Source organism: Calidris pugnax, unplaced genomic scaffold (assembly GCF_001431845.1).
Source record: "Calidris pugnax isolate Ruff unplaced genomic scaffold, ASM143184v1 scaffold219, whole genome shotgun sequence".
NCBI classification, from domain to species: domain Eukaryota; kingdom Metazoa; phylum Chordata; class Aves; order Charadriiformes; family Scolopacidae; genus Calidris; species Calidris pugnax.
In genome coordinates, this window is record NW_015094507.1 from 14,215,677 (window position 1) to 14,230,623 (window position 14,947).

General features: G+C 39.5%; 1 protein-coding gene across 1 annotated transcript; it reads left to right on the forward strand.

Moving 5' to 3' along the window:
• The first annotated feature begins 1,602 nt into the window (after positions 1-1,602).
• GPR63 (G protein-coupled receptor 63) lies at positions 1,603-12,353 on the forward strand. The gene is made up of 3 exons (XM_014964777.1): positions 1,603-1,690; positions 4,989-5,066; positions 7,196-12,353. The coding sequence occupies exon 3, from the start codon at positions 7,340-7,342 to the stop codon at positions 8,597-8,599; it is 1,260 nt and encodes a 419-aa protein (XP_014820263.1). The 5' UTR covers positions 1,603-1,690; positions 4,989-5,066; positions 7,196-7,339; the 3' UTR covers positions 8,600-12,353.
• Positions 12,354-14,947: the final 2,594 nt, after the last annotated feature.

Consider the following 14,947-nt stretch of genomic DNA (forward strand, 5'->3'; position numbering starts at 1 on the left):
GACAAGCTGCTCTGGTTGAAAAGCCAAAATAGCCTTAGGACAACTCTGTTAAAGCTTTCTGGCTTGAAGCAGGCTTTTTTCTCTTGCCTATTATCTTCTGATAGACTGACTTTTTGGTGAAGAAAGGAAATGTTCAGTATTTCAGTTTTTTTTTGCTCATGGTGTGACTTAATGTCCCAAGAAAATGTTAAGAAAACTTGCTAAAAAATGGCTGTGGACTAGGTGCAAGAGAGATGCTGACTAAAGTCCTTAACAAAAGTTATGACTCATTTGAAAAGCGATGGTATACTGAAAACATTTAATAATATTTTTGAGACCATCTCTAGCCTGTTGCGAAGTTTTTTAGCATGATCTGAATGTTTGTGGGAAACATTTTTAAGTTTAATGGTGTTTAAGATCTCTGTGATTTTAGTTCTGCTATTTCAGTTTTTTGGAAATGACAGTTCCTGGTTTGGGGAATCGAAATAGACCTAATAGGATGCAAATTCCATGCTTTATGGTACAATACTGTCCTGAAATTAAATACCTCTTAGTATATAGAAGCCAAATCTAGACCTTATGCCTTGATCTGCGTACCTCAACTTCTCACAGTTTAAGGCCAGGGATGTGAAGCTTTTAAATTTGCTTGTCAGGGTCTGTTTTAGTCCAGATTAATCTTTTTGCTTCAGGACTGGGGAGCTGGGTTTGGGAATGAGGAAGAGGTCAGGACTACCCTTTTGGAGCTCTGCCAGCTCTAAATGCTGGTATCATCAAGGTTGCAATTCCACAAATAGAGCTCTTTGCAGGTGCAGGAATCCTTGCATTCAAATTTCCTTGCAGGATTGTGAAGGGTTGCAGAGCTTTTCCCCCTCTGTTCTTCCAAAAAATCCCAACTAATCATTTATAATGGGTAGAAAAGAGGAATGTCACTTGGAAATAGTGTTAACCCCTGATTGCCAACAGAAAACTACCCAAGCAATCAGTTAAGAGCAAGCTCTGTAAGCTCTTACTCAAAGTTAGTAAAATTGTCCATATTTACTTTGAAAAAGTACCTTTATTTTTTCCCTTCTTGGAGGCTTGAAGTGGAAGAACTTTCTAGTTTATGGTGATGTTTTGGATGCTTTTCTAAATTGGTTTTAAAGATATTTTTAATGAGAGTTGGAAATACTTTCTATAAACACGTAGTAGAGAGAAGAAATGGTTCTTGGGTCAGGGAATGCTCGTGTCTGGTGGGAAGATCTGACAAGTTGTCACTGTAATTAATCTGTCCAAGTTCCTGGCAGTGTCTCCTGCCTCCTTGCAAGCCTGTTCACTTCTTTGACAATTCAAAAAGCCGAAGAGGGAAAATTAACAGTTTATAATACTTATCTCACTAAAGAGGGAACAAACCAAGTGGTGAAAGTCCATAATAACCTAATGGTTATTATAATAACCTTAGTCCTGCCTAAGATCTCTGCCTCCTGCAAGAAAGGGGTATGTGGTCTGCCTTTTGTCAGGAGACAGAGTGTAATCTCCCTCTCCCAATAAAAATAGAGTTTTATTACAGGAAAACCTCTTGCTATTCTGATCTTGTCCTGCCTTGTGTGTAAATATGTGACTGACTTTTTTTTTTTTTTTTTTGACAGGTTATTTAGAAAGAGAATACTTTGCTGAACAGACCAGCACAAGATGACTTATGATTCTTACACTTCATGGGAGCCTGTCTGGATCGGTATGTCTGGTTTTTTAAAATTTTTTTAAAAAATTTTTCAGACTGACATGTAGCGATTGCATGTATAATCAAACAGTCCACTTAAAATTTAGGAATTCAAGCATTAAGAAAGTTTCCAACTTGTTAGTTAGATGTTAATAACTAGGCAGAAACTATGAATTAACAGTATGTTTTCAATAGTATTTTCAATGGTTACTGTTCTTTCAGGTACTACAATATTCAGTTAGCTCTTTAACATGAATAGGGCTAATATTGAACTAGTGGAAAAGTTAGAAGTCGGGGGGAATATTGTGACAGTACTAGAAATGAACCCAGAACTACATAAGACCTTTCACATCATCCACAAATTGAGAGCATGATTTTTCCCAAGAGCCAAGAAAATAGAATTATTCTTTACACTTTGCATATTTGCGGTTTAGAATAGTAATAATGATTTCTGTGGCTGACATTTCTTGACAGTTAATGGCTCTCTGAATTAAGGACAGAAAGAAATATCCTCAAAAGGACAATTAGTTATACTTAATGACCCAAAGCAGAGGTGGTTGTTTCCCACAATACTTTTCTATGAAATTGCCACAGTAGTGTTTATGGAGTGGAAAAAAGGAAAATTTCCTAAATTAAACTAATGCCTCTTGTGAATAGTTTTATGGGTCATCTACTCATGCAGTGTGGTTGATTAGTTACAATTTAGACTATGTAAATAGGTATTAAAACTGAAAACTGCTAGTTCCTTTTAGGAGGAACAGTTAGGTGAGTAAGAACATTGTCCCTGCTGATTTGTGCTCTGAGTCATTCTATGCACTGGCTTTAGCAGAAAGGATTCCATTGCAATATGTTCCTGCCTCTGCTTAATGGCACAGGAAACAATGCTGGATTCGTATTGAGAGGGGAGTGTGTCCCGGGCTGCTTTGTACAATAATGGGGTGTCAGAGAGCACATACTTGAGTATTTTCTACCAACACATAATTCTTTTTGAAAACAAAAGAAGCCCACGGCTTTCAGGTTTGCTGTTGACTTAACCTTTTTTCCTCTAAGAATTTTTTGCCTTTTTAATGTTTTTTTTATGTTGCAAAAATTGTTTTTGCCAAAGTTTACCTTCAAAATAAAACCACTGATAGTAGCTATAAAGCATGCAGAAGTTTTCCTGTTTGTGACCACTTAAAACACACCCAAGAAATAGGATCACTGTACCAGGCATTGCTAGCTTCAAGTTTCTGCAGGAGATTAATTTCTGTGTGCTGGACCAAGTCTTGGTGCCTAGACAGCACTGAAAATAAGCTTACTTTTACCAGATAAGTTTAATAAATCATTGAACGTTTTGGCAGCTGTTCGTGGCATGTTCTGATCTGCATTAAACATAACTGTTATTATGATGCTGTTTTCTATTTTGTCTATATTGGAGTTACTGGGTTTGACTGATGTTGGCTTTGCATATAAGATATAATCTTTTATTTCTGGTTGAGCATGCTATCCAAATTTTGAATGGAAACCTTTTAGTTCCAAAAGCTGTTAAAAACAGACGCCATAGTTCTAGCAATAATTATATTTGATGAATGAAATTTGTGTGGTATTTAGCTTTAAGTGTGTACTTCATTGAAATAACTGTGTCTATTATGTTCCATAAAAAGAAAGTTGCATATGAGTGAGAACCTTGCTTGAGAGAAAATGTGCATACCCAGTAATTTTCAGCACTGAAACGGAAAAAAAGTGATTGTGTGGAGCTTTTTTGCATCTGAAAAGAATCAGTGAGAGTACATGTTCCAAAAGTGGGAATGCTTTGACAAAAAGGTACCTGCCTCTTACATGAGTACTTTAACCATCAGTAAGCTTACCTATTTAAACTGCCAAGGTCATCTTTTATAAACTGTGTGATTACCATTCAGCAATGAGTCTGGCTTTGAACTTACAGGATCTGTCTTTCTCAAAAAGCATGTGAGGATTGAAATGAAATTGCTGCGAAGGTATCTTATTGGTCCCTTTCTTTCAGCCTTTCAGCTTAGACCTCTATGTAATTTTGGGGAAGTTGAAAGGGTAGGAAGAGGGATGGAGGCACATGTTCGATAATCATGCGGAAGCTTCTGCTAAAAGCCCTTTAAGTAGCAAGAAAAAAAAAAAAATTATATGTGACTGCTACAGAAAGGATCCTTTGGAATTTACTGGCGGAAATGCCAATCACTTTTACGAAGGATGGTAGTCAGGAAAGAGCATAACTAACTTGCCTGCAGGTTAGATAAGTGTAACTCCAGAACACATTTGAGCATGGAGATGCAGTATGCAGCTCAGGGAGAGCTGTCATACCTCAGAGTGATAAACAGAGAAGGGAACCATCAATCGAGAAGCAACAGGCACAGGAGAACACTCCAGTTTCTTTCTATCTGGGACCCAAAGCCTGAAGTCCTCTTACTAGGTTACATGTCTTCTTTGCAGCAGCTGATCACCGCTCACTCTTTCGTCCTTCTTGAAAAGAAGATATGGCCGATGACTTCGGCATCAGCCAAATGGCTAACACTCGCTGCCCGCTTCAGGCACTTGGCCAAGTCCAGGCAGCGGCTTGCATTGGTTCTCCTCCTCTTCTCTTAACACTGTACAGAAAAGCCTGCAAGCTTTACACTGAGGGGAGAAAGCACAAACTAGGACTAAAACTGTTTGCTTAGGGAGCTGGGATGGTGAGAGAGCATATAGGAGGTTATTTTTCTTAGTCACTTTTTCTGGGTTTGTTAGGAACGGTCTGTAGACACCTATGAGTCCTTTGCTATATATGGGATGCTATGGCTTGAGAAATGCAAAGTAGCACAATCTTTTTGACTACATTAAAAGTGTCTGATTGCTTCTGGCAGTCTATTAGCTTGTCACTAACTGTCATGAGATCCTTCTGTACCTCTTTATAGTTGACCTTTGTTTTTATTAAATTGCTCTGGAAAACAATTCATGGTCATCATCAGCAAATGTTGTGGTTTCACATTTCCCTTTTCTCTCGTATAGGTTGAGGAGCTTGAACACCAGTATAGATTTGCTTTTTAGGATCATTCTAGTGACCTTTTTTCACTGCAAAACTGCTCCTTCTTTTGTTTCCTGTTTTAGACTGATTATTGTGTGAGGGCTTTACATTTATCTAGTGACAAATTAGTTTCTTTTAGAGCCTTGGTGGAGAGATCTTGTCAAAAACAATCAGAAATGCAAAAGTTACCTTTGCTGGCTTACTGCTTACAGACCTCTAAAAAGTACTGCCCGGGGGATCTAGTTTTCTGTACTCCATTTAAAATCCAGAATTATTTGTTGAATTTATCCTCTTTTGCAGTCCCTGCAGAACGCTACAGCTTCCTTCCCTCTTCAGTATTCTTGGCTTGCGGAGTCATAAACCTTGGTGGAACTTCGGGTGAGATATTCATGTTCATTGCTAAAATCCTTGCTTGCTTATCCTGGAAAGCTGTATTGACCTTTCTGCTGTTGGCTACAGGTTTTATTCTAACAAATATGTTAAAGATGACAAGTAAAGGAAAAGTTTATAAAGACCAAAGAAGATTTTGACTATTATATATGCTTTAGCCTGTAATTAACATTGAGGCTTTATCTAGAAGAGTTAGTGTAAAGTGAAAATGAAAGGGAGAGAAAAGGAAAATTTAGAATAAATTTAACAGAATCTTGCGTTTTTGCAAAATGTCATTGTACATAGCTTAGTATACTCTTGCTGAGTTTAACAATCTTTGAAATAGAATAAAATAGAAAGTTGTGACATTCCCTCCCATGTAAGCAGGAAGACCTCTAGAAAGTGGTCTATGTATGACTCCATGAAATTAGGAAGTTTATAATGTCCCTTCGTGATATCATTGAAGGTTAGAGGAGAAGAGAGGTTAATCATTTGTCTTAGAAAAAACGCTGTAGGCGGCCTGGCCCTGGAAATCAGTGATATTGAGTTTGCAGATAGGAAGGGAATGACTTTGCTGTGGAATGAGAGGAGTGGGTCATGGCGCTGAAGTTCATGGTGAATCCTTGGCAGCAGCCTGAGCAGGCTTACATTCCGATCGCTAGAAGTCCAAAGTGAGGACGTAGGTTGGGCTTTGTTGGCTTACAGTTCATTTCTTTGTTGGTGAAGTAGTATCCAGGGAAGAGTAAATTTTTGATCATCCACAAGGCATGTGGTACTTGTGTAAATTTGTGGAAGCGTTCCTTCCTCCTTTCACTTCTGCTGGATGTTGATAGCAAACAGAACCTGCACAAGTACTGCAGGCAGGATTTGTGTAACCACGCAGAAGCTTCTTGAGTTAGTAGCACAAGCTTGTCACCATGTACAGAGGTGGAGGAGATGGATCACCCTCTGAAGATGCCTGTCTCTCTCGTATGACTAAAAACATGAAAGCAGACTGGAGTGACTATTACAGTCATCCAAAATGAATAAAGTTAATCCCACTTTGTTTTTCTGGCTGTGGTGATCTGTTTTTTAAAAGAGCATAGAGTCCTTTTGGTTTCCAGCTTGATCAGATGCCAGAGTACTCTGGAAGCATTTAATTTAATAGTCCGAGACAGAGGGGAGGAGTACTATGAAGAGCTAGCACTGAAATGGGGAGACAACAATCAACTGCTTTGCACTTTTTTGTCTGTAAGTTTAGTGCACTTACTAACACAAAACATGTAATAATAGTACAACAAGACAGTACCCGTAAACTATAAAAGGAAACGAGGCATTGTATCAACATAACAGCGAGGAAGAGAGTTCAGCAGAATGTCTAAGGATTACATTTACAGGAAAAAAGGGAGCGCACAGTTAAAGTATGTGGGATGCCAAGATGGATTAACAAAGACATGTCTAGACCAGTGGAAGCAGGAGAGCTTGCTGCAGGGGGAAGGGCTGTAGTGACTGAAGAAGAGTTAGTTTCCTGCACCTTGATATGAGTCAGTCACTAGATGAAACAAATTGAGAGATACTTTAATCCTGTGGACAAGTTAGTTAATAATTAATAACAGGTTAGGATGTTTTACATGTTTTTTTCCTGAGGCATCTGCTGCTGATGACTGATATGGAACCAAGGATTCTGTATTACGTAGGATAGCTCAGGTAGGCTTTTCAGTGCTTACCAAACAGGCAGATAAGCGAGACTAGTAACATTTCCAAATGTTTTCAGCTGTAGGCAATTGCAAAACAAAATCATGAAGTTAGTTTAAAAACTATGAGATTTAAATAAAGATACTGATTTGATTCATTTCTTTATCGATAAAGTTTGTCTTCAAACACAAAAGTTGTCCAGTCCTGGTTATAGTAGAAAAAAAAAGCTTGGTGATTTGAGAGTACTGTACAGTATCGGCAAGACTACAGGAGCAGGATCTATAAGAAAAAGACCAAGTGTTCCAAGACTCTTCTGACTGGTGCTGAAGTAAATTGTGTTGACTTAAAGTATAAATATGTATTAAGAATCCTTTTGTCGTTAGGGAAAGCGGAGCAATCATTTGGTTCCCATTGGTTTTAGAGAGTCTTAATTTGTTTCTTTCAATTTCTTTCTTCATTTTCAGATGGAAATACTGACATGACTTTAAGAACTTTGACGCTTTCAGACATTGAATTTTGATTTGTTAAATGACCAGGAATAAGATACTGCCTGAACAAGATGAAATGCCTTGAAGACCTTTGGTTCTGCTTTCATTTCTCCTGAAGCAATGGTTTTCTCAGCAATGTTGACGCTGGCCCACTCTGGGACCTCAAATGCTACTTTTATTGTTTATGAAAATGCCTATACGAATTTTACCACTCCACAGTTCTTGCTTCGTAGTGGCACGACGCAGCCATTGAGATATAGTTCGGGTGCTGTGCTCACCACCGAGAGAAGTACTTTTCTGGTAAACACTACAGCTATCCTGCCATCGCAAGAAGTTTTCAGGAGCTTGAGTTTGCCACTCCAGATCATTCTTTCTGCTGCTATGATATTTATCCTGTTGGTTTCTTTCCTTGGAAACTTTGTGGTCTGCCTCATGGTCTACCAGAAGGCAGCTATGCGATCTGCAATTAACATCCTCTTAGCGAGCCTGGCTTTCGCAGACATGCTGCTGGCAGTGCTGAACATGCCTTTTGCTCTAGTAACAATCATTACCACCCGGTGGATTTTTGGGGATATATTTTGCAGAGTCTCTGCCATGTTCTTCTGGCTTTTTGTCATAGAGGGGGTAGCCATTCTTCTTATTATTAGCATTGACCGATTTCTTATCATAGTTCAGAGGCAAGATAAACTGAACCCTTATCGTGCAAAGATTCTCATTGTGATTTCCTGGGCGGCATCCTTTGTTGTTGCTTTTCCGTTATCAGTAGGGAATCCTAACCTGCAGGTACCCTCGAGAGCACCTCAGTGTGTTTTTGGCTACTCTACAAGCCCAGGTTACCGAGCCTACGTGATAGTTATCTTGCTAATTTCTTTTTTTATTCCGTTCCTGGTAATGCTGTATTCTTTTATGGGCATACTCAACACGGTCCGCCACAACGCAGTTCGTATCCACAGCCACCCTGATAGCATATGCCTCAGCCAGGCCAGCAAACTCGGTCTCATGAGCTTACAGAGACCTTTCCAGATGAATATTGATATGAGCTTTAAAACTCGTGCCTTCACAACCATCTTGATTTTGTTCCTTGTCTTCATAGTCTGTTGGGCGCCCTTCACCACGTACAGCCTTATTGCCACATTCAACAGCCACTTCTACTACAAGCACAACTTTTTCGAGATAAGCACTTGGCTCCTTTGGCTCTGCTACCTCAAGTCTGCACTGAACCCACTGATTTACTACTGGAGGATTAAGAAGTTTCATGATGCATGCTTGGACTTGATGCCCAAATACTTCAAGTTTTTGCCCCAGCTTCCTGGCCACACCAGGCGGCGCATCCGACCCAGCGCCATCTACGTGTGCGGGGAGCATCGGTCGGTGGTCTGAAGCTGTGGTTGCTTGACAATGATTGTTATTTCCTGGGATTGTTTGTTTTTTAGGCTTTAGGTTGAATTTTGTTTTGTTTAATATGGCTTTTTCCATGTGGCCATATCTTATAACTTGATTAAATTTTCCAGTTCTCTGTGCAATTTTCGGGAGGAGAGATAAAGGGAGGGAAAGTTGGTTACCGTTGGGTTTACTACCAGAATACAATGTAAAAACAAAATAACAAATGTTACCTCTAGGATTCCATGGAAATCCATTGTTTTAAATGAGAAAAACCTACATTTGTAACATTTTGTCAGGTTTATGCTTACTAGGCCTACAATTGCATCTAATTGTAGGGACTTTTTATGCTGCTAAGATACAGTATATTGAGTTGGTGTAATTTTTCTGAAAAATGTTGCTGCTGTTTGCCAATATATTAGAGCCAAAAAGTCTCGTTAGGTTACTTCTATTTAATTTAAACAATATTTCAGAAGTTTTCATGGTGACACTAGAAAACTTTTTTCTTCTTCTTTTTTTTTTTTTTAGTATTTCCATTAATATTTTTGTGCACTTTACAAAATTTACGATGGAATTTGTTCATTGGAATATTTTGTTCTATATTGAAGGGGTGTTATTATTATTTGTTATATCAGTGAATTTCAATGAAAGACCCGTGTAAGCTCTAGGAGGGCAATTTCTGTTGGTATAGCTACACATACAGGCATAGGTTTTCTGTTTTTCTAAAAATTGATCAAAAGTAACATTAACTGCTCAGTTAACGGGGAAGTTGGAGGGAGAAAAGGGAGGAATGAAGGGAAAGAAAGCAACGAAAATACCACAACCTCAGGTTTAGGCTAACATGAGATTTAGGAAAATAGAGTGAAAATTGTTACAGGGGGGAAAGGGTGGCTGTAGTTTATTTTAGGCTGTTACAAGCTGGCCAGACCTGAGGGTGTGCCTGAGAACCTCTCTGGAATTGTAACTTTGGGCCTTCAATTTACACTGTATTGGTGTCACACTGTTTCTGCTTGGAGCTCATCTAAGGCTGTGCACTCTACGCTGCTGAAATCGTGCAGTCAGGCATTCGTTGGGGTAGAACTAGAAATAGTAGGGAAACCAGCAAACAAATAGCACGTGAACCATAGCTGAGGCTAGGACTTAGTCTACACAGTAATGACTAAGGAAATGACTTAGCTTGTTTTCCAGTTTAAGTATTAGACTGAAACCATAAAATGATAATAATGAATAACAGTTGGCCAGTGGAGTTTGCTGGGGATGCAAGTTCAATTCCCCTTTTCCCTCCAATACCACTTCACATTGATTCTTTTTTTTTCTTTCTTTTGTTGCCCTGTTTCCTCTGTAGGAACTGCCTCCGGCAGTTACTCTGCTGCCCTCATCTACTGAGCTTCAGCTTCTCCCTGAAATGCCAGACCACCTTTCTCATTAATGTCAGGCTGTCATGGTACCTGCCTACAAAGCAGAAAGGCAAAGGTTTTCCTTGATGATAGCAATCTAGACTGAGGGGTTTATTTTATTTTATTTTTAATCAGCTAAATAAATATTCAGTGTGAGGTAAATAAAATAAGACTTAGATTTGGGCTTTGAAGTGAGATCCCCAGTTGCTCTGAGGCTTCCATCTCTCTTTCAGTACCCCAAGGCTTGGGGACCTCTTCATTGTTCTTGTACCCAAGGAACAGATAATGGCAATTTTATCTATTTCTGCATAAATATTGAAGTGAGGGTATGAAGGAAACGCCCCGTACTGTGTGGATGCCCAGATGCTGCTTGCTTCCTGAGGCCAACTGAACATTTACACCCCAGATTTTATTTAGCTCTTCAGTGAAGAACTAATTTGACAGTTCTTTCTTGTTCTTATAGACACATATCGGTAAAAGTGATGGCAATAGTTAAATTTCAGGAGTATAAAAGCAACAACTGTGATTTTAGTAATTTCTTTTTAAAAAAAAAACAAGACTGATAAGCTGAGGTTGTGGGTTACATGTAGAGGCACCCAGGCGGTGGTGACGTTATTGATGTCCCTGCTTTTCTGTTCCTTATCAACTTCACTGCTGACAGTGTGGATTTTTCTGATCAAATTGACGGGCAGTAAAGGAGTTGTGCTGCAAAACAGAGTGTTTTAGTGTGTCTTTGCAGTATATAGCTTTTATTTCTCAATTACATTTACATTGATAGCGGAAGTTTATGACCTGGTTAGTATGGATTTTCTGTTCCAGAGCTGTCGTGCCTGTTTATCTCTGAAAGCAGCACAATTGTGCTTAGAGCTTATGTAATAGAGTGAGAGTATACACTGTCTAAGATGGCAGGAACAGGTATTTTTGCTGTCTTCCAGAGCTATAATGTGAGAGGTTTGAATGAATGTCGTAAAACATAACTCAAGAGGGAAAGAAGATGAGTAATACAGGAAAGTCGGTGAAATTGCTTTCTTGAAGGGGGAAGGGAAAAGGTTTTGTGAGGATTTCGTAAGCTCTGTCTGATAAGTACTGGCTGAGAAGTAGAAATTGCAAACATCAAAGAAAGTTAATTTGTCTTGATAATTTATTGTTTGTTTACACTGTCTGGAACAGAGATTCTGCTCAGAGCTGTGTCTGCTGATGCTCCGAGAAAAGAAATGCAAATTGTGTGGCCCAAATTCTGAGGTGAATTAACGTGGCACTTCCCCAGGTTTTGGAGTTGATCAGTGGTGTTCCAAAAAAAGAAAAAAAAGGCAGCATAGAAATATCCCCAGGGTACTGATGTGTTTACAGAACCATTTGGCCTATTGTGTTTAATATCCTGTCTTTAGAGCAGTGCCTTGATAATTACAGCTGAAGTCCTAGGACCAAGTTGAACCCCCTAAACTGCTCAGTCTGCGATCCTGCCAAGATCAGCAGAACCTTGCTAATGTTTGTAATGCTAAAACACCCACGTGTGGGCAGGATTGGGGCTCCTGAGGACTTTAGTGGGCTTGACCTTGACCAAGACCAAGGATTTTAAAAACTGAAATTGATCTGTCTTCATTCTACTGGGGAATTATGATTTTCTTCCTCTCTAGAAATGATACTTGTTACTGATCTGTATTCCCTCATGTTACATTTCCAGAGATCTTTGGTATGGAGGATTGAAATGAATGTATTTTGAATTACGTTGCATTTTAATTCATTCTGTCGAAGCATGCTGCTTACATAAATCTCATTTGTACAAATCTATTGCTAAAATGATTCTTTTGTGCTCAGTTGTGTATTTTTGACACTTCTTGTTACTCACGTAAAAATATTTATGTATATAGAGAAGAAAATTGTTTTGCCTCTTACTGCTTTCGGTTACTTTTTTTTTTTCCACTTGTATGGTTAATGTTTGCATATTTTCTTTCATTTGGGCATATGCATAAACAGCAGCCAGGTTTCAGTGGTCTTTCTGCAATCATCTGAGATTTTTTAATTCTCAAATCATTAAAAAATGCCCTCCTTGAAAGATATTTTGATTTATTTTTGTGTGAAGAATAAAACTCAGAGCACAAGTTTGTTGCAGTTGGAATAGTGAGGAATTTCTTAAGCCCAGGAGCCACTACTTTGCCATTATGAACTGGTTTGATTTTTTTCTTTTTTTTTTTTTTTGAGGAATAGTCATATTCTGATGTGGAGAAACCTTGAATTACTGTTTTTAAAAAAGCTGTTGAGTAGAATGGCATTGTCTTTTCTGTACATATTACACCTGTGAAAATACCTGAGAAACAAACAAAACAAAAAAAATAAACATGAACGTTCTCCAAAAATGCGGTGAAAGTCTATAGAATTGCTCTATCTTCTTGTATTCACAGGTTTCTTGGATTTAATGGCCACCTTCGTAGTTTCCAAGATTTTATTTTATTTGCATATTAAAGAACAAAGATTGTTTGCCTGATTTAGATGGTTTTGTTTCAGCCAAGATGTTTCTTGTATAAAGAATGTACAGAATGCTCTCTTCTGAGATGTAGGGGTAGAGATGTGTCAATATATCCAAACCAAATGAAATACCATGCAGCGAAAGAGAGAAAGACCTAAAAAGAAAATAACTTTCCCCCAAATACTGCCTGAACTTAGCCTTTTTAGCTCGGACTAAGTAATTAAGATCATCTTGCTGTGCAAGAAATAAACAGGCAGTGGTACTGCATGGCATGATTCATTTCAACACAAGACAGTGACCTTTATGATTCAAGTGCTGCATGTTTGTATGTGATGGATTATTCCCCATATTAGTAGAATGAAAAATGTTCAGCACCTTGGCTGTCTTGGGGAAATTTTTCAGCTTGCTAATGATTCAGCAGAAATTCTGCTGGAGTAATTTCTCTGAATGATAAACAGTCAAGGCATGTCCCTAAGGAGAGTTGGAGAAGGGATGGTATTTCCAGTTTCTCAGCTGCCCACATGCCTTATTTTAAGACTCCTTCTCCATACCTCTGCAACAACCACTTCTTCCCTTCTCATTGCCTGGTCCCCTGCATCTCCCTGAGGTATCACCTTCTGCACTGCTGTGTTGTGACAGGTATGGTGATGGCAGGAGGAGGTGGAGATGCCTGGAGAAGCTGTGGGGCCACCAAGCCTCTCACCTAGTGCCACTACTTCCCATCCAGACCATCTGTGACGGGCTGAGGGTGAGTTTTACCACCTTTGGTTACAAGATTAGAGTTGTCAGAGAAGAACTGTTATAGGAACACGCATATTTGCCTCTGGTGCTAGTGAAGGATTCTGGTTTTTCGTATCCCCAGTAGGTTTCAGTTTTTATTCCACCTCTGTCTTCCAGCAACTGAGCTACAACAGCCGTGGCTTTTCAATTCATGGCTGAGTAGGAGTCCCTTGGCTGAGTTGTGTCTGTGAGTGCCCTGGGCACAGGACCTGCTGGTGAGAATCCACCAGAATAAAAGTTCCTACAACTTGCCCTCAAACGAGAACGGCATTAATGAAGGCAGTCACAACTCTCCTCAGACGTGAGGAGGGAAAAGAGCCGTAAATCCGTGACTGTAGAGTGTCATGGAGGAAAATGTGAGTTGTGATGGATGATACTTCTTAAGTGCCCCTTACAGAGCTGATTTTTGGTTTTAAAATAGAAGTTACAGATACCTCATGCACAGAATATCAGGTTGTGTTCTGCTTTATTTGTGACCGCGAATGCCATTTGGTATCAAATCACTAACAGTTCTGCAGATAAGTGCACAGTATTCATAAATACCAAAGTAGAGCTTGTTCCTGTTTTGTTTTATTATCCTGTCTAGATAACCAGCTTTGCTGGTGTGTGGGTGCAGAACATAGCAATAATGAGACGTACTCCTTGTTTAATTGGTGCTCTGCCTTAAATAGATTACTGCAATTCAAACCTCTGTGGTTGACCTGAAATAAAATTAAGCCTGTTCACCAACATGAGTAGGAATTCCACTAACGCTGCCCTGTCAAAAGGAAAGGTCTAGTTGAATAAAGGAAAATAAGTTCCTCAGAGATGGAGTTAATCTGATCTCCAAAGGGGACGTACTCACTGCTGTGATAAATTTAACACTCTCTCCTTTTGATTTACTGTGCCTGGGCTCTGCATGAAAGACAGAGGGGAGATTTTGGTGGCTGAGAGCGGTTCCCAAATAGCTGGGATGGGAGAGGAAGCCAGGTTTACAGGAAAATTTTGGTGCTGGAGTATAGTTGAAGCGCTGTTGTTCTTTGGGCTGTCAGTGCTGTCTTTTTGCAAAGAAGCCACCGCTTTCAAAGGAAGGGACATGAAGTGACATCCTTGATAATAATTTCTTGCTTCTTTACTAGCAGTTGGGTTAATAACTGAGAATAATGATCTTGAATTTCCTTCTCTGGACTTGGATTTCTTTCCCTTCCTCCCTGGAGGAGATCTGAAGCTGTGGTCTATCAGCCTGTATGCTGCGGTGTGTCCTCGAGGAGGTGGGAGATACTGTCAGTCCCCCTCCTGTGCACTCTTTCACACTGGGAAACTTCAATACTCCTTGGGCCAGAGAGAAGGCGTGAGTGCTCTCACAGGAAAGCGGGAGGCTCTGCTCCAGTCACTCTTCGGTACAAGAAGAGTGTGAAACTTCACTCTTTGGTGTGAAGTTTCACAGGTTTTCGGGAGAGCAGCAGTGGAAACCAGTTGCTCCGCCATCACTGCTGCTGGAGTAACTACCCCGGCCCAGGTGTCTCTTTCTCTTCCAGTGAATATTTAATTATTCTGTTCAAAGTGGAATGGCTTTTACAGAAAGCAGTTAGATTGCCCTTTCTGTTCCTACCTCAGATTAGGTAATAATTCACTGATTAAAGCATTCAGGAGGGAGAGAAGCTGTGGGTTAAAAACCGCCGAGATCCTGAGAGGAGCTGATATTATATCTCCTTCCTAAAATAT

Excerpts from the sequence above, each read along its gene's own strand:
- GPR63 (XM_014964777.1), top strand. The coding sequence starts at position 7,340 with ATGGTTTTCTCAGCAATGTTGACGCTGGCCCACTCTGGGACCTCAAAT.